The sequence below is a fragment of the Plenodomus lingam genome (assembly GCF_022343315.1).
Source record: "Plenodomus lingam strain CAN1 chromosome Unknown scaffold_20, whole genome shotgun sequence".
Lineage (NCBI taxonomy): Eukaryota > Fungi > Ascomycota > Dothideomycetes > Pleosporales > Leptosphaeriaceae > Plenodomus > Plenodomus lingam.
In genome coordinates this window covers 518,032-539,100 of record NW_027093974.1, presented here as the reverse complement: position 1 = coordinate 539,100, position 21,069 = coordinate 518,032, and the positions used below count along the sequence as shown (strand labels likewise).

The window sequence follows — 21,069 nt, the reverse complement described above, 5'->3', positions numbered from 1 at the left end:
GCAGTCTGAGATTGGCGTTGAAGATGAGCGGCTCCCACGATCGGGCGGCTGTGGCTTACCGTACGGTACGGTAGTGCTTCCGCTCTTAGGCTCTGCCATCCCAGAAGCCTGGTACGTCATGCAAAGTATAATTTGACCGCTAGTCCCCTTAGATGCGATGAGGCTGCGACGACGGCTGCTTCCTTCAGATCCATCCTGATTCTTCAAGTTCCAACCGATCTGATTTCGCAAGCTGGATGCGGATCATAGGTAGCGTACTTGCACCTCTTGGCTGGCTGGAACTCCTATCTTTGGATCATGGAGACCGTCAATAACTACCGGTAGTGAGCATCAGTATAGAGGTAGTGTGAGGTGCAAGACCATCCCCATCGCAGGATAAATCCATCATTCCTTGGCGCACCTTGTTCTACCTATCGATGCTGTGTAGGTACACACAAATGTCAGTAAACAACAACTGCTCAACAACTGCTCAACAACAACAGCATTTTACATGGAGAATTGACCAGCAGGCTAGGCTCAATGACATTGACAACGGTGGATGGATGTACTACAGCTAGCCACTCTGTAGCTGCAAGACTACGCGCAGACCATTGTTGCGCCTGTTGTACGTCACCCTGCATGCCATAGAAAGCTAGAAGCGCGCCGACAGAGTGTATTAGTAGTTGATAGGCAATTGCGTAAGTATGTCCTGGGTTTTGCTGACAAGTTGTGCAGTGACAGTGGGCTGATTCTATGACTGTATGGGAGCGATAAAATTACAGGGAGACATCATTACTCATAGGGACCTGCTGCCTTCGTCGATCCAAGTCTTTTGTGGTATTCTGAGCGCCCGATCGATGTCCATCAAGATTCAATTCTCCTGTAAGCGGGCCGCCCGGAATCCTGCATCATGTTTCTCGCTACCGGGGCAGTCCGTGCGAAGCTTTGCGCTACTTCTCACGTTGATTCACCTAGGCGGGAGCTTAGCAGCAGTTCCCAGTATGGACAGGAGATCTACGTAATTCGACGCGGCTAGAAGGTGTTGGCTGTCCGCCAAAAGCAAAGGTTCCTTGTGCGCGTCTCAGTAGCAATATGGTCCAAGCCCTGATGCAACCTCTGCCAACTGCTGTGTACAGGGACCCGAACCCTAAAGTTTGCAGGAACTGGTTTGTGGTGGAAACATGGTGTAGGTAAGGTCTCGGAGCGAACTTTGTAGTTGCAGCACATGACTTATCCGCCCAATGTGCATGCAGCCACAGCTAGTCCATTCGCTGGTGTCGACAAACGGAGAAGCGGGTTGCAATGCCTGAGCTTCTGCCCGAACCTTGCACGGTGGCCCTGCGAGGAAGTAGGTATGTTTGAAATATAGGCTTAACAGTAGGATTATATATCTGGTACAAGTTCCCACCCAGCACAGTTCATTCATACTCAACGGTTCATTCACTTTATTCACATTCAACGTTTCGATCACTTCACACTCGACGGCTCATTCACTTCAATCAATCATTGCATCAAACACCTCATTCACCTAGGTGCCTTCGCAATGGAGGATCTGGCTTGGAAGGAAACTCGGCCCGGTCGCTGGGAGCGTCCTCAGAGCTACCTAGAGAAGATGAACATCCTCACTCGCAACGTCCCGAAAGCTGCGGGCCGCGACAACTGGGCTAAGAATGCCGTCGCGAGGCTCGGATTTCATCCATCGGTGGAAGACCCTGCTGCCTATCTCCGAACTGCATGGAAACAAGTTCGATACAATCATCCTGAGATTGCGGCTTTTCCATACAACGGCAACTATGTATATCGCGTTGGAGACGCGACATCGATCGCGCTTTGGGTGTCAGCCACCTTTTCAGTTGTCGAAGACAAATCAGTAGACGAACTGTTGGGTCGCATCCCAAGAAATGAGCAGATGCAGTGTTACTTCCTCCCCGAGAATGGCGATGTTTTGATTTGGTCTCCTCACTATCGCGTCGACGCTCGAGGTGCCATCTTCTGCCTGAACCATCTGATAGAATCGCTAGTCAACATGGACCCCAACCTTGTCTTTGGTGGATGTGCAAAGAACTTGACCCCAAGTATGGAAGCCACTCTAGGCATCAACAACAAATCTACCCCGGAAGCCGAAGCTGCGGTGAAGAAACGTTTAGACGCCTTGAAACCCCACAGACCAGTCCTGGACATGGCCCCAAAGATCTCGTCTACGAAACCCGGATACACAAAACGACACGTCATTAAATTCTCCAGAAGCGATACTAACTTGGTCGTCTCTAGCTGCGCCGTCGCATCGCTCGCCATGGTCGTGGTGTTGCACTCTGCTCTCATCAATTCAGTCGCCAAACTTGTGCCCACTACTGAATCCCGAAGTTTCATGGCCTCCTTCCACTCCAATCTGCGCGTTCTCATCCCCGAAGGCACGGCGCCAAAACACTCACCAACAAGTTACACTAGCATCATTACCACTGAGCTCAAGGTCTCACCAAAGACCAATTTCGGATCTTACTACACTGAACTTGCTCCTGTCTATGCCAAAGGCTACGCACCGTTCCTGCAGTCATCAAGGCTTTTCCACGAACGCCTTGGTGAGACATTGTATGGGCAGGACCCACCCAAGGGAGAGACGGACAACCAGCTTCAGCCGCGTTTCGCATACTTGGGCGTTGTCAACGAACAAGTCACAAAGCACGTTGGAGAAGGGCTCGTAGAAGTCAAGGACTTTTGGCTCGGTGCTGAGACCTTGTCCATGCAGATGATGGTTCACACTTGGATCTGGGACGGCGAACTTAACCTAAGTGTCACTTTCAATGAGAGCTATTGGGACAAGGCTACGGCAGTGGCGCTGCTGCAAGGAATGCAAGATACTTTGATGGAATTGGCGCGTGGTCCGAAGCAAATGGTACCGAGCGCACGCAAATTTCCTTCTCTTACGAAGATGATGAGTGCAGTAGCGTTATAATTTTGCATTTTTTTGATTTCTGTACACATGGCCCACTTATCGGGATGGCATATACCCTTACCTGCCACTAGATCGTAGGATTGGTGTTTGTATACCACATCCTCTAGGGCAGAATGTTATGGCTGTTGACTGCAAGGATGCCAGGATAGCAATAGTACTAATTAATGATAATGAAATCCAAACAATCTAGATATTGATGTCTTTCATTATTCTCATCATCACTTCTGCTTTTTTTTATGCTGACTGGCAGCAAAGTGTTCAGACGCGTGCTTATATCTAGAACGGTCTCATAGCACCAAGTGTGTCTCTCTTCATGGCTGAATCGACTCCATCTGTGGCATTACCATGCACTGTCCCGTTGACATTCGCCTGATCAAGCCAAGCTGCCTTCAGGGCCCACACCCCCACGCTTGCGGTAGCAGTCGAGTTGATACCTGCTACCCTCAGGATCATCGTATCTAGTGCTTGTGTGGGGAAGAAGACACTAGTCGCACTGATCTCGCCTCCGTTGAGGTATAGTTCGATAATGCTGCGGTCAATAATACCGGATAATCTCCATGCTCCATCAGCCTCATTGTAAAGTCCCGTGGCAGAGAATTTCTCATTAAAGTAGGGACTCTGAAAGCCATTGGTACGACCCCTGTCGAGCCAAACATCCCCTGAGGATAGGAAAGTTCCTCCAGAGACGGCTTCTCCGGATCCAGCTGACGAGAATGTGAAGTTGAGAGAACCGTCGAGGGAATCGCTGGTAGTAAGCCCGGTAATGTTCGCTTCAAAGTACAGTGCGCCTGATTCCACGGTTGAGTAATCGATGAGAACTGTCCCGTTTCCCAGGGAGCTATTGAATGCTAGCTCAGACTCCATAATTGACATGATGTTATAAGGATACGATATAAGGCTGGGTCCGAATCTCGTAAGGTTCTTGATGTAGTGGCCGCGTGGCACAGTCATAACACTGCGGAAACCATCGCCTACTTCTCGTCCTGCTGTGGGGACTACGTTTGTATACTGCCAATTACTCGCCCAATTCATAGTGATCTGGTCATTGGAGGATGGAGTGCCGTAGAAGAATTGACCTGCGTAATTGTCTTTTGCAAAGTCTGTGAGGCGCACGCTCGAATCGCTAGCCTCAAAGTGGGTACCGTTGAAGCTGCCAAGGAAGTATTCTGTGATTGAACCCCCAAGCGGAGCACCAGGGTTAATGGAAATTAACATGACCCACATGGACTCCGGCGCTCCCTCTGGGGGATCCTCGACCCGTACCTCGACCATGTTGGGGCATCTAGCATGACCTGTTAGTGTCGAACTACTTCTTCATCTGTCGGTGAAGTCCTCCTACTCATATTGCAGCCCAGTGAGGCCATAGAGAGTGAAATTACTCTCAGCTTTCCACGATTGGAGATCTGGAGATGAGAAAATGCCAATTTCGAAGTCAACAGGATACGCAATCACCATGATCCAGCTTTGAGTAGGCTCATACCACTGTCATGTTCATATCAGCAAAATCCAAGGCCTGCAGTCCGTTCTAATTGGTCGTAGTTCACTCACAATTACTTTGGGATCCCGAAATTGAGTAGGGTTGGTCCCACCAGGACGAATCACAGGATTACCCTCGTACTTGATGAAAGATATTCCATTGTCATATGAGTACGCAATGTGTTGGGTCTGGTTCTCAGGGACATTGATGGTGTACATGGCAACTACACCATTGGTCTGGTTGGGGAAGAAGCCAGAGGTGTTGTTCACATCGACAACTGCTGATCCAGAAAATACACCCTCGGTCGGCCCGCCTGGGAAGATAGCAATAGGCTGATTTGTCCAGGTATAAAGATCGTCGCTTGTTGCGTGGCCCCAATGCTGATTGCCCGCAACATTGGCGGTTGGGTTATCTGGTAGTCATTAGCTTCAGGGATTCCAAATACAAAAGAGGACAATGACGAACACTGGTAATATAGATGATATGTGCCATTTGCATCAACAAACATCCCGTTGGGATCGTTCATGAATCCGATCGGGGGTGAGAAGTGCACTTGTGGACGGTATGCAGTACCATAGTCGCCGGACAGTGGTGTTCCGGTCGGTACATTGCTCTGCGAATATGTTGATACACCATCTCCAGTAGCAGTAGCTGAAGTGGAGGAAGCAGAAGTGGCGTTTGCTGGTGCTGGAGCCTGTTCTGAGCTGGAGGCACTGCTTGGTGGGCTCTGAGCTGTTCCAAGGCCGAGAAGACCAGCTAGCGCCAGAAACTGGGAAAGATATAATTGCATATGGTGTTTCATTCAAGCAAGCCAATAGAACGATAACGGTTGTCGGGGCGGAATTACGGTCCTTATGTAGGATAGAAGAAAATAGCTGGGACCCGGGATACCGAATCAACCAGGAAGACTAATCGTTCATGTACTGTCTCCACAGTGACGACATTTTCATACTTGCCCAGAAATGACCCAATTAGTTTGCAGCTAAAAGAGTCAGAAAGATACCATTCATGCATGTACAAATGGCCTGCTTGTAAACTTGCTTCAAGATCGATATGCGTTGCGCAAGATAAAGTGGATGCGAATGCGATCTACAGATACTTCATTGAAACTTCCCCGCAAAGTCACTGATGTTAGGTAGACGACTAGTTACATCATCGTAAAATCAAACTATGCCTTCAGTTACTACGAAACCTGGGTATTGCTGCGCGTCCAATGATGTGGACAGCCTGCTTGGCCGCGAATCACAATTTCCCCGAGACTTGCTCCGCTCGCTGCTTGTGAGAGACATGACGATCCACGCACTGTTTGTTATGCAAGATGGCTGATAATCGAGAATATAAAGACTTTTGCAAGGGAACAGGCATACAATGAGATTTCGCGTTCCAAGGGTGAGTTCGTTTTCTACATATCGAGCCCAAAATCCCAAACCTGAACCTTCCTAGTACCAAACGGGCCACCCTGTCTGACAAACAGACTCAAGATTCCATACTTGTCTAACCTTTCTTCATCGACCAATGGCTCACCAGCCATGTTAGGAATTTCAGCAAGCTTGGTCCAATTCGTATAAGCTCCGGATGCTGTCGAGGCCCATATTTGCACCGTTGACGCTGGGGCATCCGGTATGATTGCAATAACATTGTCATCTGTAGCAGCAATTTTGCCTCGATATGCGAGATAAGGTGGTGTTGACAGCCCTGGTAGGTTCATGGCAGTCTTTGTGAACTGTCCTTCTGGGGTACGCATGTAGTGGTAGAAGCGTGCAACTCCTGTGCTGTTATCACGCATCAGGGCGTGAAAGCGACCTTTCTGGTCCGCACATTGGGCCTCCTGGTTAATGATCTGACTGTTTTGTGGAATTGAATAAATTTTGATTCCTGCTGTGGATGGCGTTATCGGCTTTGCTACGGTCCGTCCATTGGATTGCCTCCAGGTGACTCCATCGTCTTGCGAGTAAGCAAAGTAGAAGTCGTGGTTGGTTTTCGCATCCGGAGTTTCGCGAACGGTCCAGGAAACGAAAAGCTTGCCACCCTGGTTGGAGATCCCGTTGATGTAAGCATTGTTGTCCTGTCCTTGGAGATATTTACCCGTATTGCTCCATTGTCCTGTGGTGGAAGAGTAGTGATGAATATACGAGTCGCCTGCTCCAGATTGCCCAATACGGAACTCCATGAGCAGATCACCACTGTCGAGGCGTTCAAAGCGTGGGTATGTCAGCGGTGTGAAGGGGCCTGTCGAGCCAGGCAGACTATGCACAACCGATCCACCAAAGGTGCTTGCAGACCAGTCTTTGGGCACAGTTTTTGCAATACCAGCATTGCTGACACGGTAATTGAGTGCTACATCATGGTGATCGAAACTCAAATGTATTCTGCCGTCACCACTAATCCCCATGCTGATGGTATTGTGTTCGTCCAGTGTTTGTTGCACGTAGTCTGTGAAGGCGAAAGACTGCCATTCGCCGAAGGTGGGCGAAATCTGGCGGCGACCCAGATTGACATGATGTTTCCCATAGCCGGTCACTGTTTTGTAGAAGGCTACATACTGATGGTTGCCGAATGTAGTCAGAGCATGCTGTTGGAAAGAAAGACCGTTTAGTCGAACGCTACCCTCGACATCATTGGTTATGTTGTAGGTATTGACTGATTTGACTGATAGCGCTGCAACAGAAGAAGATAATAATGTCCAACCAGCGAAAAACCTGGCGAAAAACCGCATGATTGCTCTTGGATTCTGCTGCCATGGGCGCCGGACACACTGCCGTGCTTAATATATGCTGGGTTGAGCGTAGGGTTATGGCTAATTGGCAAATCAACATCACGAGAGCACTTTATCCATTAGGCTGCTCGAGCTGATCTCGGTTTCTCCGCATATCTACCATGTTTGAGTGACCTGGAATCCGGGGTACTGAGAAGGTGATCTACCCTGGCAGGGGTTCCAAATGGGGTTAGCTCGTCGGCGAACCATTGTCGCGAAGCGGATTTTCGGTCTATTGGCACTGCGATCATGAACAGGTAGAAGACGAAGGTGTACTCAGTTCAGAGAAGACGAAGGTGTACTCAGTTCAGAGAAGACTGGAAAATCACATGAGGAACATGGAACAGCGCTTTCCATGATTCTCCAGTGGTCGCAGTTGTCGTATCTAGATTCGGGCCAACATGGAAACTGTATTTTGACGTCGATAGGTAGGTACCTATGTAGGGGGTCGACATGTCACGTGATTGATAGTGTAAAGCCCAATGGCTTCCCGCTTTGTATCTGGGGATTATTGGCGAATGGTATATGGTGGTGGAAGTCATGATTTATAGATAGTACTATGTAGTAGACAGATAGACGTACTGTCGTACATAGTACTGTAGAGTGCCGTGGTCCGTGGCGGTTCGTGGCGTTGGCAACCTCCTGTGCCCCGCTTTAGATGCCTATCTACTACCGGTACATGGAGGGCGCAGTTCATATGACCATGGAATTAGCGCTGCGTGAACTCGTATTTAGCATAGGGTTAGGCTATGCCAAGCTCTACTAGCTAGCTAAGTAAGGTTAACTAAATATTATACTATAAGATTTTATAATGTATTCTAAACCTATTCTAAATATATTCTATACTAGTAACACTACAAGCTACTGCCACTATACCTATTACTAACGTATCCCTCTTATCCTATATAAGTAGATTAAAACGTGTTTAGAATATATTCTTAATAGGTTATAGAAGCACTATTAATAGTACCTTGCCCTTAGCCACGTCCTAGATAATATTAGGGTATAGCCTATAGTTAGCCCTAATAGGGTAGTTAAAATAGAGAGTAGAGAGCGCTACTACTATACTAAGATTAATAATAAGGGCACCTTATATAGAGTAAGAATAGGTTCTAAATATATTCTAAACAGGTTCTAATATTCTTAGGCTATTCTAGGTACTAGGGGCACTTTATATACCTATACTAAAAAAGATTATAGGCTTAATATAGCCTACTATAAGGTTAGTAAGGTTAAGAAGACTAGCTAGCCCTCTATAATAGAGGTCTGCAAGGTAAAGAGTAAATATATTATTAACCTATTCTTAACTTATTATACTAATATATATAGACTTCTATATAAAGGTTATATATAATTACTAGAATACTCCTTACTATAAGTTATTTAGAATATATTTAAAACTTGTTACTAATATATTTTATAGAAGTTCTCTAAGCCTAGCTAGCAGCTACTATAGGCCCCCCTATAAATACTAATACCCTCCTAAATATAATTTAGAAGAAGACTTATAGTAGCTATAATAGTAATAAGGTATAGCCTGTAAGAACCTGTTAAAAACATGTTACTAACTTATTATAGCTTAACTTTGTTACTATATCTACCCTACTAAGGATTTAAGGTTATTAGGTTCCTTATACTATCTATACTTATAATTATCCTAGCTATAGTAAGTTATTTATAATATATTATTAACCTATTCCTAATATATTTTAAGACTATTACTTTAATACTAGTGTAGACCTTACTAATTCCTGCTAGAATGCTACCTAGTTCTACTTGTGGTATGCTTTTGTAGAGCCTAGGGAGGATAGGGAGGATAGAGAAGATACTAGAGAGGGGGAGAGAGATAATAATAGTAACAAGTAGGAATATATTAAGAACGTGTTAAGAATAGGTTCTAATAAATAATATATAATAGCATATAACCTAAAGGGGTAGTAGTAATTACTAAAATAAACTCTCTACTCTTCTCTTTTTTTTTCTATCTACTAAAAGTAAAGTACTATTTACTTTTATAGGGTCCTTTAATAGTATATAACTTTTTCTTTTAACTTTTATAGGTATTATAAAGCTCTAGTAGTCCCTTAGATTAAAGAAGAATCTAGTATTTATAGGTGTCTAGCTATAATATATTATTAATATATTCTAAATATATTTTAAGAGACTAGACTTATATCTCCTTTTTACTACTTTTACTAAATATTATTTATAGTGTAAAGGGGAGCAACTATTTACTCCTCTTCTTTACTCTCTACTTCCTCTTTAGCCTCTACTCTAGCTACTACTTCTTGTTATAGACTAGCTATCTTAGAGGGTTCTTAAACCTTAGAGGAGGCACTTAGTATAGTCTACTCTACTAGTAGAGAACGTATTATTAACGTGTTTAGAACACGTTCTTAAGTATTTACTATTAAGCTCCTATAGAAGATCCTTGCTTCTGTAATGCCTTGTATTATAGTTCTGCTATAGTTTACTAGGGCTATTTAAACCTTAGGATAATACCTCTTAAGATAGTAGATAAGATTGCCTCTATTAGAGAAGCAACACTAAAATAGTTATTAATATATTATAAACGTGTTCTAACTTGCATGTATATATACTCTATAAAGTTCCTATACCCCTAATCTAGCCTAAATAGCCTAGTAGAAAAGCTTGCTAGGAAATACTATACACCTATTATTTAGGTAGGATATTATAGGAGAGAATGCCCTAGTATTAGATAGAAGTAACTTAAGCTTAATATATTGCTAGTATAAATCCTACTTAGTGTTAGAACAAGTTTATAACATGTTCCTAACGTATTCTATTATATACTAACTTTAAAAGATCTTTATAGACTATATTAACTAGTTATATCTAATAATATTAGGAAAGATAAATAGTAAAATAGTATTAAACTCTTAAATATAAAAAGTTCTTATAGAGTGTAAGAAGAAAGAAGAAGAAAGAGAAGAAGAAAGAATATATATTTATCTACTTATATATACTTATATAATAGACTAGAATATATTAAGAACTAGTTAGGAACTAGTTACTATATTTATAGACTAACCCTACCTTATATAAAAAGTAGCTATCTCTTTCTTAAGTTTAAACTGTGCCTTTTGTAATTTAAATAGTGCCTTTTTCTATACAAGTTCTTCCTTATCTATCTCTAGCTTTTCTTTTCTCTCCTTTAGAGCCTAATTACTAAGAAGAGCCTTTTATTATAAAGTTTATAGTTATAGACTAATAATAAGTTAGGAATATATTATAAACGTGTTTCGCGAAGCATACCTTTAGGTTACTATTAGTAGAGGAGAAGAGCCTAGTAGTAGAGAAGATAGAAAAGGGGCTAGTAAACTTCTTTCTAATACCACTCTACTACTTGCCCTCTAGCTTTAGGCTTTTAAGCGTGCTCTTTTATTTCTTATTAGGACTAAGATATATCTAGTTAAGTTAGATATAGCAAGACTTGCTTTATTATTATCTAGAGTATTATTATTATTATAGGACGCGTTCTAAACACATTCTAAACATGTTTTAATTAGCAAATATATATAACGCTAGCGTAAGACTTACTTTCTCCCCTCTAAAGCTTTTTAAGGTACCTTTGCTTAAGCCTATTAGGAGTTCTATAGTTATAGCGTATTCTAAACTTGCTCTAGGCTTTAAACTCTTTTATATCCTATAGATCTATCTAGTGTGCACTATATAATATTACTTATATAATTCTAATAGGTTAAGAATAGGTTATAAACTTACTTCTAAGTGGCCTTAAGAATACTTATATACTTACTAGTTTTATATCCTTTCTAGCCTGCTTGCTTAGCTATATTTAAATAAGATTCTAGTTTTTCCTATACCTCTTTTAATATTTTACTATAGCATTACATAATCCTAGTAGCAATTATTAGGTTTTTCTTATAGATTGCCTAGTTTTAGGTATCTTTAAAGGGTTTGTGTTCTAATTATATAAGAATAAGTTAGGAATATATTTAGAATAGGTTTAGAATATATTTACTTATATAAGAGGAGGTTAGCAAGCTAAAAGTATTCCTCTACTATTAATACCTGTAGTAATTCACTTAGATATAAAGAGGTAGTATTATCTAGCTCTCTTTTATATACTTTATAAATACTTCTTTATAGATATACTTAATAAAATCTTATATAAGATTAAAGTTGCTAGCGCTAGTTATACTTATAGGGATTAATTAACTAGAGATAGCGCCTAAGTCCTAGAAATAAGTTAGAAACATATTATAAATATGTTATAGTGCGCTATAAAACTTGCCTATTATCTACTTATTATACATATTAATAGTAGTCCTATAGAATCCTTATAAGTAAATATGCCTCTATAACACTTATCTTTTTATAAGTGCTTTACACTTCTAAAAGAAGTTAGTAATAGTAACTTAATATATCTTAGTTATATCCTTATCTATAATAATTTAGCTAAGTGTAATAACTATAACATGTTAGAAACGTGTTATAAACCTATTCTTAATGCGTACGCTTCTTTTCCTATAGGTAGAAGATTACTATTAGAATCTCTACCTATGCCCTATATAACCTCTTATATAATATATCTATCTAGAATGTGTCTTAATCTAATAGAATTAATACCTACTCTTTAAAAAGGTAAATAATTAAGTTACTTAAGCTTAATATAAAGATTTGCTATATATACGCCTATAGTAATATATTAGCAACGTGTTCTAAACCTATTCTCTTATACCACGTATAGTTTTAGGATCCTAATACTTTATCCTCTACTTATAGTATACTCCTCTAAGGCTACTCTTAAATAGGAACTATAGAAGCTTTTCACGCTTTATAATATATAAGATTTTATCTTTATTTATAAAGCTAATATATATTTCTTTAATAGAATAGAAACCTTTAAGTTAGAGATAGGTTTAGAGCTAGGTTAAGTTTAGGAACTAGGCTATAATAAGTTAGGAACATGTTTGTAACAGGTTATAAATAACTTATATTATATAAGCTATAGAGTAAGCATAGGCTATAACACCTTTACTACTTCCTTAATATTACTATTAGATAGTGTTAAGGGAGGAGGAGGTATATATATATATATACTAAAAGAAATAATAGTAAAAAAAGGTATTACTACTATATCTATTAGTATAATTACTTAGAAGGTAACTTTATATAGGATTTTAAATAGAGATCCTTGCCCTTATAGATAATTAACGCCTAGAATATATTAGGAACGTGTTAGGAATAGGTTATAATATGCCTACCACACTTCTTTATCTAGCTTAACTATAGCTTAACTATAGAATATAAAGCAGGACTACTAGAAAGATTTAATATCTCCCTAGTTAGAAGACCTTGTAGATATATAGAGTCTACCTCTAGTAGTACCTAACTAAAATAATATTTTTTCCTAGTAGTAGATATTAGGCTATAGTTCTAACAGCTAATATATAGTTAAGCCTATTCTATAATTTACTAACTTGTTATTAACACGTTTTAAACATGTTTAAGTTTCACTCCCTACCTAATTTACTATAGTCCTTATTATAGGATAATAAGATACCTAGTAGTCCTTATAAATCCTTAAAGAGAAGCGCTTAATAAGGCTATAATAATAGCTTCTTATTTATAGTTCTCTTTATAGAATTTTCTTAGGTACTACACTTTTTAAGGTTTAGATCTAATTATATAATATATTATTAATAATATAATAAGAACACGTTTATAATATATTCTTAAGATACTTATACACTTTTACCCTAGAGTATTAGTATTTATACTAGCTTGCTAGCTAGCTATTAAAGAATAGTAAAGTTATAGGCCTATTAAGATAGATAGACTAGCAGGAGTATTATACCTACTAGAATTAGAATAATTTAAGAACGTGTTCTTAACGTGTTACCTATATAGCCTGTATAAGCACCTCTTCTCTTATTAGGTAAGAGCTATCTTTATATTACTAAACTAGTATTATATACCTATACCCTTAGCTATATAATTAAGGGTATACTAGGAGAATAGCTATATACTTAATAATTACTAGTGTAAGTAGTAGTCCTTAACTATTACTATAAGTAAGGTATATATTATACCCCTATAATATATTACTAACCTATTCTAAACTTGTTCTATTTACTTTTACTTACTTCCTTAATACTACTACTACTATCCTCCTCTAGTACTTTATATAGTTACCTAAATTTATCTCTAATATTACTATCTAGTTTAGATATATTATCTAGTACTACTATACTAAACTCTAGTATAGTATTTAGGAACGCCTATATATTATTAAGAACAGGTTTAGAACACGTTTAAAAAAGATAGTAATAAAAACTGCGTTTACTTGCTTAAATTACCCTAATTTATACTTAACTATAGGCTAGTTTATATAACTATAAAAATTTGCCGCTGTGACGTGGACTTGAACCTATAGGGATATTCTAACCACTTGGAGTAAAGCCCAAGTCGCCCAACGCTAAACCCATGGTCATATGACATGCCACCACCGGTACATGGATACAGTACCTATGCATGGTCTTGATACCGTGCACAATGTTATCGCAACTTCTCGTATCTCGAGACATTTCGAATCGCGCGCGTCCAGATTCTGCGCTGAATTGATCTGCTCTGCTTTGCACTGCATGATCAGCCCTTTGCTTGGCTTAAGGAATTCTTCAGCCATGATTACCTGCATGCAAGCACAACTCTGGCAGCAAGGACGATTCTCACGACTGGACGAGGAAGCGTACGACAAATCTGTTTCTCAGGAACAGAAGCTAAACTATTTACCGGCCGGTACTGAGCCGCGTCCATGTCAATCAACGCAAGCCTCCATTCCCACGATTCGTCACTCACCACGCATGACAAACACCAAGCTTTGGCCGACCCGCAGCCACCGTATATCCGATAAAAACCCATCAACTAGACCTGCAATTGACCGTCCCCAGCATTACCAGAAGAGGCAGGAGCAACGATCGCCAAGTACGCGACTCTTGGCCCAACCGCAACTAACTGACACTGACGTACCGTTATCGATTGAAAATGGGGGTCAAGCCGAGTCGTATAAAGCGTTAACAATGGCTTGGGGTCGGCAATGGGTGTTGTCATCTGCGTACGCCTACCGAGTCTGAGAAGGAAAAATGGTTCATCCATGGAGCACAGTGCTCTTCGCAGTAACCGTATTAGCAAAGTCTCAGTACGGTGAAAACCACGTCGCCATCAACTTTGACTCGCAGCTTGTAGAGAAGACGGCGTTTCCGGAGCCCAATGTCACGCTACATAGTCCTGCATTTCGGACGAATGCTACCTTGACCCCTGGTTGGCTATTTGGGACGGAGGGTGTCACGTCGCCTTCCCAGCTCAGTAAGTCTGGAGTATCCATTCGATTGGGAATCGTGCAAGAGACTGATCTACACCTAGATGACTTCCTGCGCAACATTGCAGAGAAGAATCCGACATGGGCAAAGTACGACGTGGCGCCTTTTGTGAGCGAAGAGGGAGAAGCATTCCCTTATGTGTACTTGTCCACTACGGGGAACAGCACCTCCCATAAGCTGAGAGTATGGATTCAAGCTTCCGTCCACGGCAATGAGCCAGCTGGCGATGAAGCGACGCTCGCGCTTCTCGGCGCTATGGATCAAGATCCTGGGTGGGCATTGGGATTCCTGGAGAAGATGGATGTTCTTGTCCTACCACGGTACAATCCCGATGGAAATGCTTGTAAGTTTTTATGAGTTATTCCATCATTTCAAAGACAGCCTGATTCCCTATGCTGTAGAATTTGCATATACCTGCCGCACTCAAGATCGAGAACAAACATGCAATCCAGCGACTCACACACAACTTGCAGACTTTCAACGTGCTTTGGCAACCAATTTCGACCCAAACAGAGATCACACAAAGCTTTTCCGCCAACAGACCCGTGATATCAAGGCCTGGTTTTCATCCTACGCGCCCAACATCGCAGTTGACTTGCATGAATATGGCGCCGGTACCCGATACGCCCGTGACTACAGCAACGCGGCAGACGGCATGTTCAGCGCAGCAAAGAATCTCAACATCCACCCAGACATTCGGAGACTGAGTGAGACAGTATTTGCACCTGCTATTCAGGAGAGTCTGGAAAGCGCGGGCTTGAGGGGTGAGCCGTACGTGACGGCGTCGCGGACGAATGGAACGCCCATCTTGGACGAAGCCGGTACGGACGCGAAGATTGGGCGGAATGCCATGGGCTTGACACAGTGTGTCACCTTTCTCACCGAAACTCGCGGCATAGGCATTGCAAGCCAGTCGTTCAAACGCCGAACGTATGCGGGTCTGCGCATGATCCTCGGGGTGTTGAACACAGCGCGGGACCAAGCTGCCAATGTGCAAAAGACGATTGAAGACGCTATTGACGACTGGGAGCAGAGTAAAGAGGACATTGTGGTCACCGACTACACGACCTCTGCGAATCGCACGTATACCATGGTCGATCGACGCAACGGCGAGGTGGTGCAATTACCGGTAGAATTCAGCAGTGCTACGCCCGCCATGGCAAATCTCACGCGCACACGGCCAGAAGCCTATATCATCCCGCGCGCATGGTCTGATCTAGCTGATCGTCTGCGCGTCTCGGGCCTCGAGGTCGAAACGCTAGACGAGGGATTTGAGGGTCAGGTGGAAGTCTACAACATCACCTCTAGCAGCCTCGCATCCTCCTACTACGAAGGTACTATCCTCAATACCGTCACTACACAGACACTGGTCCAAAAAGTCAGTCTACCCAAGGGCAGCTTCTGGGTCAGCAGTGCGCAGAAGAATGCGGGCTTGGCTTTTGTCGCCCTGGAGCCAGAGAACATTGATTCCTATGTTAGTTTTGGCATTGTACCGATGGAGGTTGCCGATCTCTACCCCGTGTTCAGAACGGTGTAGATGGCCGTGCTCGACTGTTGGATGCTTCTCTATCAGAATTCAAAACTACAACATTACAATAGAAATTTTGCATGTCTCCCGTCACCCGCTTCCATCCTTCATGGTGGAGATTCCCTCTTTTCACGCCTACTCAACCACTCGGCAAACCAGGTAACAGCCCTATCTTTACCTTTGGCCATGGCCTCCTTCTCGCCTTCCAACCGTTCACGTCCCTTGGACAGACAGCCATGTTGTACGCCAGGCAAATGCACATACTCAAACGGCACGCTCTTCTTCTGCACCACCATCTTCTGGAAAGCATATGCCTTCATCTCCTCGGAAAACTGGGAATCGATTTCTGGAGCCAGTACCATGATCGGTGCCTCGACATGATCCCAGTCTTCGTTGGTGATCCACGACGGGTGCGCAACGACTGCTGCATCGACGACGGGCGGGCGGCCATTGATACGAGAGGCTAGTCGAAGGACGCCCCAGCCACCATAGCAGTATCCGACAGTGCCGATTTTGGAGTACCCGTGCTGAGAGCGTAACGCAGTAGCACAGGCAAAGATTTCCTTTTCTCGGATAGCCCGATCGTTGCGCTCGCGGAAGCCGGCCATGTCGATGTCGGCGAAGCGCTCTTCCAGGATGGCTGTTGGGTCAAGGGTTTCGCCGCCGAAGAAGTCGGGTATGTAAACGGTTACGTTTGCCTGAAGGCTATGTTACTAATCAAGTTTATTTTTCTTCACACTTGTCATGTCAATGCTGCAGAAAATGCAATGGTCTGGATGAAGAGCCCAGGGAGGAAGAAAGTAGAAGTGAGAGTTTGGGGGAGTATCACTTCTTTTGCAATATGGTCAGCAAGTAGTCTGGCATTCTTGAACCGCCAGCCAAGAGCATCGTGGATGAAGAGGATTGCGGCATCGGTGCTGGAGCCGGTGATGTAGGTGGAGTTCTCCGCGAGAGTAGATTCATGGCCGGCGGGCGTGCCACTCCAAGCAAAGCTTTTGAGACAACATGGCGAAAAGGTGTGTTGTGTGGCTGCCATCTTGGAGGGAAAGACTTTGATAAGGGGAGAGAAGAGAGTGATGAAGCTATCTATTTAAGAGATCAGGAGTGGTGAAACTGATGTCCGATTGATGGCGACAATCTGTCTCTGGCATCTCTCCTACATGCAAGATTTTTCTATACGTTAGGATATGCCGGTTAGGATGTCTGAATCGTGTTGGTAGTGTGATGCCTGTCTTCCATGACGAATCAACGTTGCAGGGTTTCGGCCCACACAGTGTTTCTTTTTTGCATGTCCATGTGGATCTCAGGCGGATTGGAGAGGAGTCGAGCTAGGTCAAAAGAAGATCAGGCAGGAGTGGTGAACAGATGGTCGATCGAGGGCGACCATCTGCCCCTGGTGTTAGTCATTCATGTACATGCACGGTAATTCTTTACGTTGGGCTATACCCCTTTGACATGTCTAGGTCGTGTCGCAAGCAGGATGGCATGTCTTGCATGACGAGTCAAGGTTGCGGGCTTTTGGCCCGCTCAATACATACATTTCTTCCATGTCCGTGTGGATCTCAAACGGAGTCCGAACCGCCGTTGAAGGCCGGCGCTGTTGAGAGGCCTATTGTATGTAGTACTATGTATGTTATGCGTCTAAAAGAGCAATGTGTTGCAAATCTAGCACCGAGTGAGAGTGATGAACTCGTCATGTCGTGAAGCCCACAACGCCTGTACATTACCGTACCACGCCTCCTCGAGGGCGCATGTGAATCAGGGTGGAAATCTTGGGGTAGGTTGAAGCAGCGAGAAGAATGATGGAGTGTAGCAATAACACAAAGAAGGCGGGCTGTCCAGGCTCCAATCGTCGTCGTCTCCTGCCCGGGCATGCCGGGGGACGGAATGTCGGGAGCAGCCGCTATCGCCGATTGATGAGGCTTAGAAATTCCTCCCTCGTCTTCGCGGTGGAGCGCATGCGGCCGAGCATGCAACTGGTGGTTGTCGTCGCGCCCGTCTTTTGCACGCCACGCATGACCATGCAAAAGTGGCTAGACTCGACGACGACTGCAACGCCTTGCGGTTGCAGCATCTCGGACAAGGCAAGCGCGACCTGTTTGGTCAGCCGCTCCTGCACCTGGAGGCGCCGGGCAAACATTTCCGCGATGCGCGCGAGCTTGGAGAGGCCAATGACTCTGCGGTTGGGAATGTAGCCAATGTGCATCTGCCAGTAGAAGGTTAGCCGAGCCTGTGCTTAATCAGCGCACTCCGTCGGCGGCTGGGAGTGGGCATGGGGCATGGGAGAATGAGACATGGGGGCATGGGGGCATGGGAGAATGAGACATGGGGGCATGGGAGAATGAGACATGGGGGCATGGGGGCATGGGGGCATGGGAATCGAAGGGGGGGGTAGCCATGCCTTGCCCGTAAAGGGGACCAGGTGGTGCTCGCAGAGCGAGAAGATCTCAATGTCCTTGACAATCACAAGCTCGTCATGGTCCTCGTGGAAGACGGCGCCGTTGACAATGTCGCGCAGGTTCTCCTCGTAGCCCTTGGTGAAGAAGAGCATGGCCTTTGCATATCGCTCAGGCGTGTCGAGCAAGCCCTCGCGGTCGGGATCCTCTCCCAGGCACTCGAGCATGGTGCGCACCGCTCCCGACAGCTTCTTCAGATTCGCCGCCTTTTCCTCCTCGGTTGCGTCTTTGCGTCCGCGCGTGCCTTTGCTCGGCCAGCTGAGGCCATCAAAGTCGAGCGTGGGATGTTGCGTGTACGGACTGTGGGCGCGGCTGGTGGCCAGCGGCGTCTGCGCAACCGCGTCCTCGCTGCAGCCCTCGACGTCCGTATCGCCATGGCGGCCGCCGTTGTCATCGTCAGCGGCATCGTCGTCGTCCTCGTCGTCGTTGTTGTGGTTACTGCTGCTGTTGCCGCCACCGCCGTTGGTCCTTGCTACTCTCGCCGCCCTCGCCGCGGAGGAGGCCTTTGCATGTGCGGGCAAGGCGCCATAGCCATTGGGTCCGTCAAAGTTGACAATCTGGCGGCCTCGGTTGGACGTCTCAATGGCGTTGAAGAGATTCTCGCGCTCTTTCTGGTCACGCACCTCCTGCGACACTCGTACAGGCAGCCGACCATTTCCCATATGTGTAGGCAGTGCTGACACGGGCTTTGCAGCATCCGAATCCATGGTGCGGGCGGGCCAATGGACGGAGCGGTAGGAGGGAAGAGCAAGGAGGGGGCGGGGCAGGATAGTGGGATGTATGTGGTGTCAGCGATGTGGAATGTGTTTGTGCGTAGGTAAGCGTGCGTCTTTTCTAGATGTGATGCGGGCACCCGGTCCTTGTCGTTTGGCGTTTGTAGTTTGTGGGTTGTGGGTTGTGGGCTGTAGGCTGTAATTGTTGACTGTAGTTTGTGGTCTGTAATCTGTAGTTTGTAGTTTGTAGGTTGTAATCTGTAGTCTGTATAGTCTGTAGTCTGCGCTCACTCTGGCGCATGCTTAACCCGAGGAAAGGGTGGGGAAGGGCGCGAGAGGGAGAGAGCAAAGAGAAAGACAAACAGGCAGACAGAGTTTGAAATCATCATCTGTCCTCATAACATGTCTGCAATGGATCTTCTTTTTGGCCTGCGACGCCGATGGCGGAAAAAAAAAGAGACTAGCTCCTCTCTCCTCCTTCGATGTACTAGGAGAGTCCCCAAGGCTAGGGGACGTCGAACTCCCGTTTACTTTGTGTGCCGCCAAGGAGAATAACGCCAAAATGCAGTGCGCCCGCCTGTAATGCTATAGTATGTAGTAGTAGTAGTAGTAGTAGTAGTAGTAGTAGTAGTAGTAGTAGTAGTAGTAGTAGTAGTAGTACTCTACTCTAGTCTTTTCCAGACGCCACGCCACTCCAGCTCTTTGGTGGCGGAGTGTGGCGGAGTGTGGCGGTGCATGTCACGGGGTACGGGGTACGGGCGGGAGTTGTCTGGAAGGCGTTAAGGTACACCTGATGAATGCAACATTGAACACCTGGGCCACCTTGGGGGAACACTCACTCACTCACACACTCGACTCACACTCACACACATACATGCATACAACCCCCCTCCTTCACCACGCCATCCCCACGCCATCCTTCCACCATCGACGCTGGCCTCGCATTGTCTGGTATGTAGCCCACTGTCAGTACTTGGTGCAATGGGAAGCGGGAACACACCACCCTGTGTCGCGTCTGCGCACCGACGCAGCCCGCTGACTGCGGACGGGAGCTGTCTTCAAGGCAAAGGCCCTCTCTCCAAAGGCCCCGCCTCGCCAACTCGACTTGACTCTCTGCTCCCCGCTTCTTCCCAACCAGCCCACCAACCCTTCTCGTGGCTGTTGACCGTCCAACTTCTCCATGTACTATGCTACATCAACCCCACAATCGACCCCCAAACCCCCAAGCTGGCACATGATCAACCCCCATGAGGCACACAGGTCGATTCCACACACACACACACACACACACCTCACGTTGGCTCACGGCGACGTTTCTTCATGGCGCGCCATGGCAATGCGCTGTATACTAATCAACTTCTGCTACCGGCTCTCCTGCACACACCATACTGCCTTGCTATGGCCAGTGTGTCAGGCCAACTACCTGCCTCCACCTGCCAGTTTGCTGCTCTGCATGGTCCAGACCAGCTGAGCTCTCATCAACAAACCCTTTTCTTCTTCCAGTCTGCCAGGCAGTACGCACATGGCCATTGTCTTCACACAGAGATAGCTCGCACGCTGACGATGCATCCGCCTCACTGTGTCCTGATGTCCCTGAGGAGGCCTTGCGCTCTACGTTGCCAACCTCTGTCGTCACGGTTTGAAGTTGGGCTTCCAGGGTGGGGTAGGAATCTCGCTGTGTCGCTGCAAGGCCATCTTCAACCCCTAGCAGACTCATCCCTCCCCCCCAAAACTCTCCCGAGTGTGAGTGTACACTGGACCACGTCTCTCTGTTCCCACTTGGCTTAACCTTGGTCGTGTTGCATCAACAAGTTTACGTGCGACTTCCCCTGTTCGTACAACGA

General features: G+C 45.1%; 6 protein-coding genes across 6 annotated transcripts; 2 read left to right on the top strand and 4 right to left on the bottom strand.

Moving 5' to 3' along the window:
• Window positions 1-1,522: 1,522 nt before the first annotated feature.
• On the top strand, window positions 1,523-2,932 carry IAQ61_011154 (uncharacterized protein; the record flags this gene model as incomplete). Its single annotated transcript, XM_003843654.2, has 1 exon — window positions 1,523-2,932. The coding sequence occupies one exon, from the start codon at window positions 1,523-1,525 to the stop codon at window positions 2,930-2,932; it is 1,410 nt and encodes a 469-aa protein (XP_003843702.2).
• Window positions 2,933-3,208: 276 nt separating this feature from the next.
• Window positions 3,209-5,390, bottom strand: IAQ61_011153 (uncharacterized protein; the record flags this gene model as incomplete). The annotated part of the gene is made up of 5 exons (XM_003843653.2): window positions 3,209-4,214; window positions 4,272-4,414; window positions 4,481-4,821; window positions 4,875-5,178; window positions 5,301-5,390. Coding segments are annotated over 5 exons (1,884 nt in total), but the record flags the coding sequence as incomplete, so codon positions are not given.
• Window positions 5,391-5,811: 421 nt separating this feature from the next.
• On the bottom strand, window positions 5,812-7,125 carry IAQ61_011152 (uncharacterized protein; the record flags this gene model as incomplete). The annotated part of the gene is made up of 1 exon (XM_003843652.1): window positions 5,812-7,125. One exon carries the CDS (start codon window positions 7,123-7,125, stop codon window positions 5,812-5,814), a length of 1,314 nt encoding a protein of 437 aa, XP_003843700.1.
• A 7,166-nt stretch (window positions 7,126-14,291) lies between these two features.
• IAQ61_011151 (uncharacterized protein) lies at window positions 14,292-16,065 on the top strand (the record flags this gene model as incomplete). Its single annotated transcript, XM_066099068.1, has 3 exons — window positions 14,292-14,514; window positions 14,572-14,871; window positions 15,002-16,065. 3 exons carry the CDS (start codon window positions 14,292-14,294, stop codon window positions 16,063-16,065), a joined length of 1,587 nt encoding a protein of 528 aa, XP_065950587.1.
• Window positions 16,066-16,163: 98 nt separating this feature from the next.
• On the bottom strand, window positions 16,164-17,092 carry IAQ61_011150 (uncharacterized protein; the record flags this gene model as incomplete). The annotated part of the gene is made up of 2 exons (XM_066099067.1): window positions 16,164-16,754; window positions 16,886-17,092. The coding sequence occupies 2 exons, from the start codon at window positions 17,090-17,092 to the stop codon at window positions 16,164-16,166; spliced, it is 798 nt and encodes a 265-aa protein (XP_065950586.1).
• Window positions 17,093-17,959: 867 nt separating this feature from the next.
• On the bottom strand, window positions 17,960-19,219 carry GCH1 (GTP cyclohydrolase 1; the record flags this gene model as incomplete). The annotated part of the gene is made up of 2 exons (XM_066099066.1): window positions 17,960-18,262; window positions 18,458-19,219. The coding sequence occupies 2 exons, from the start codon at window positions 19,217-19,219 to the stop codon at window positions 17,960-17,962; spliced, it is 1,065 nt and encodes a 354-aa protein (XP_065950585.1).
• Window positions 19,220-21,069: the final 1,850 nt, after the last annotated feature.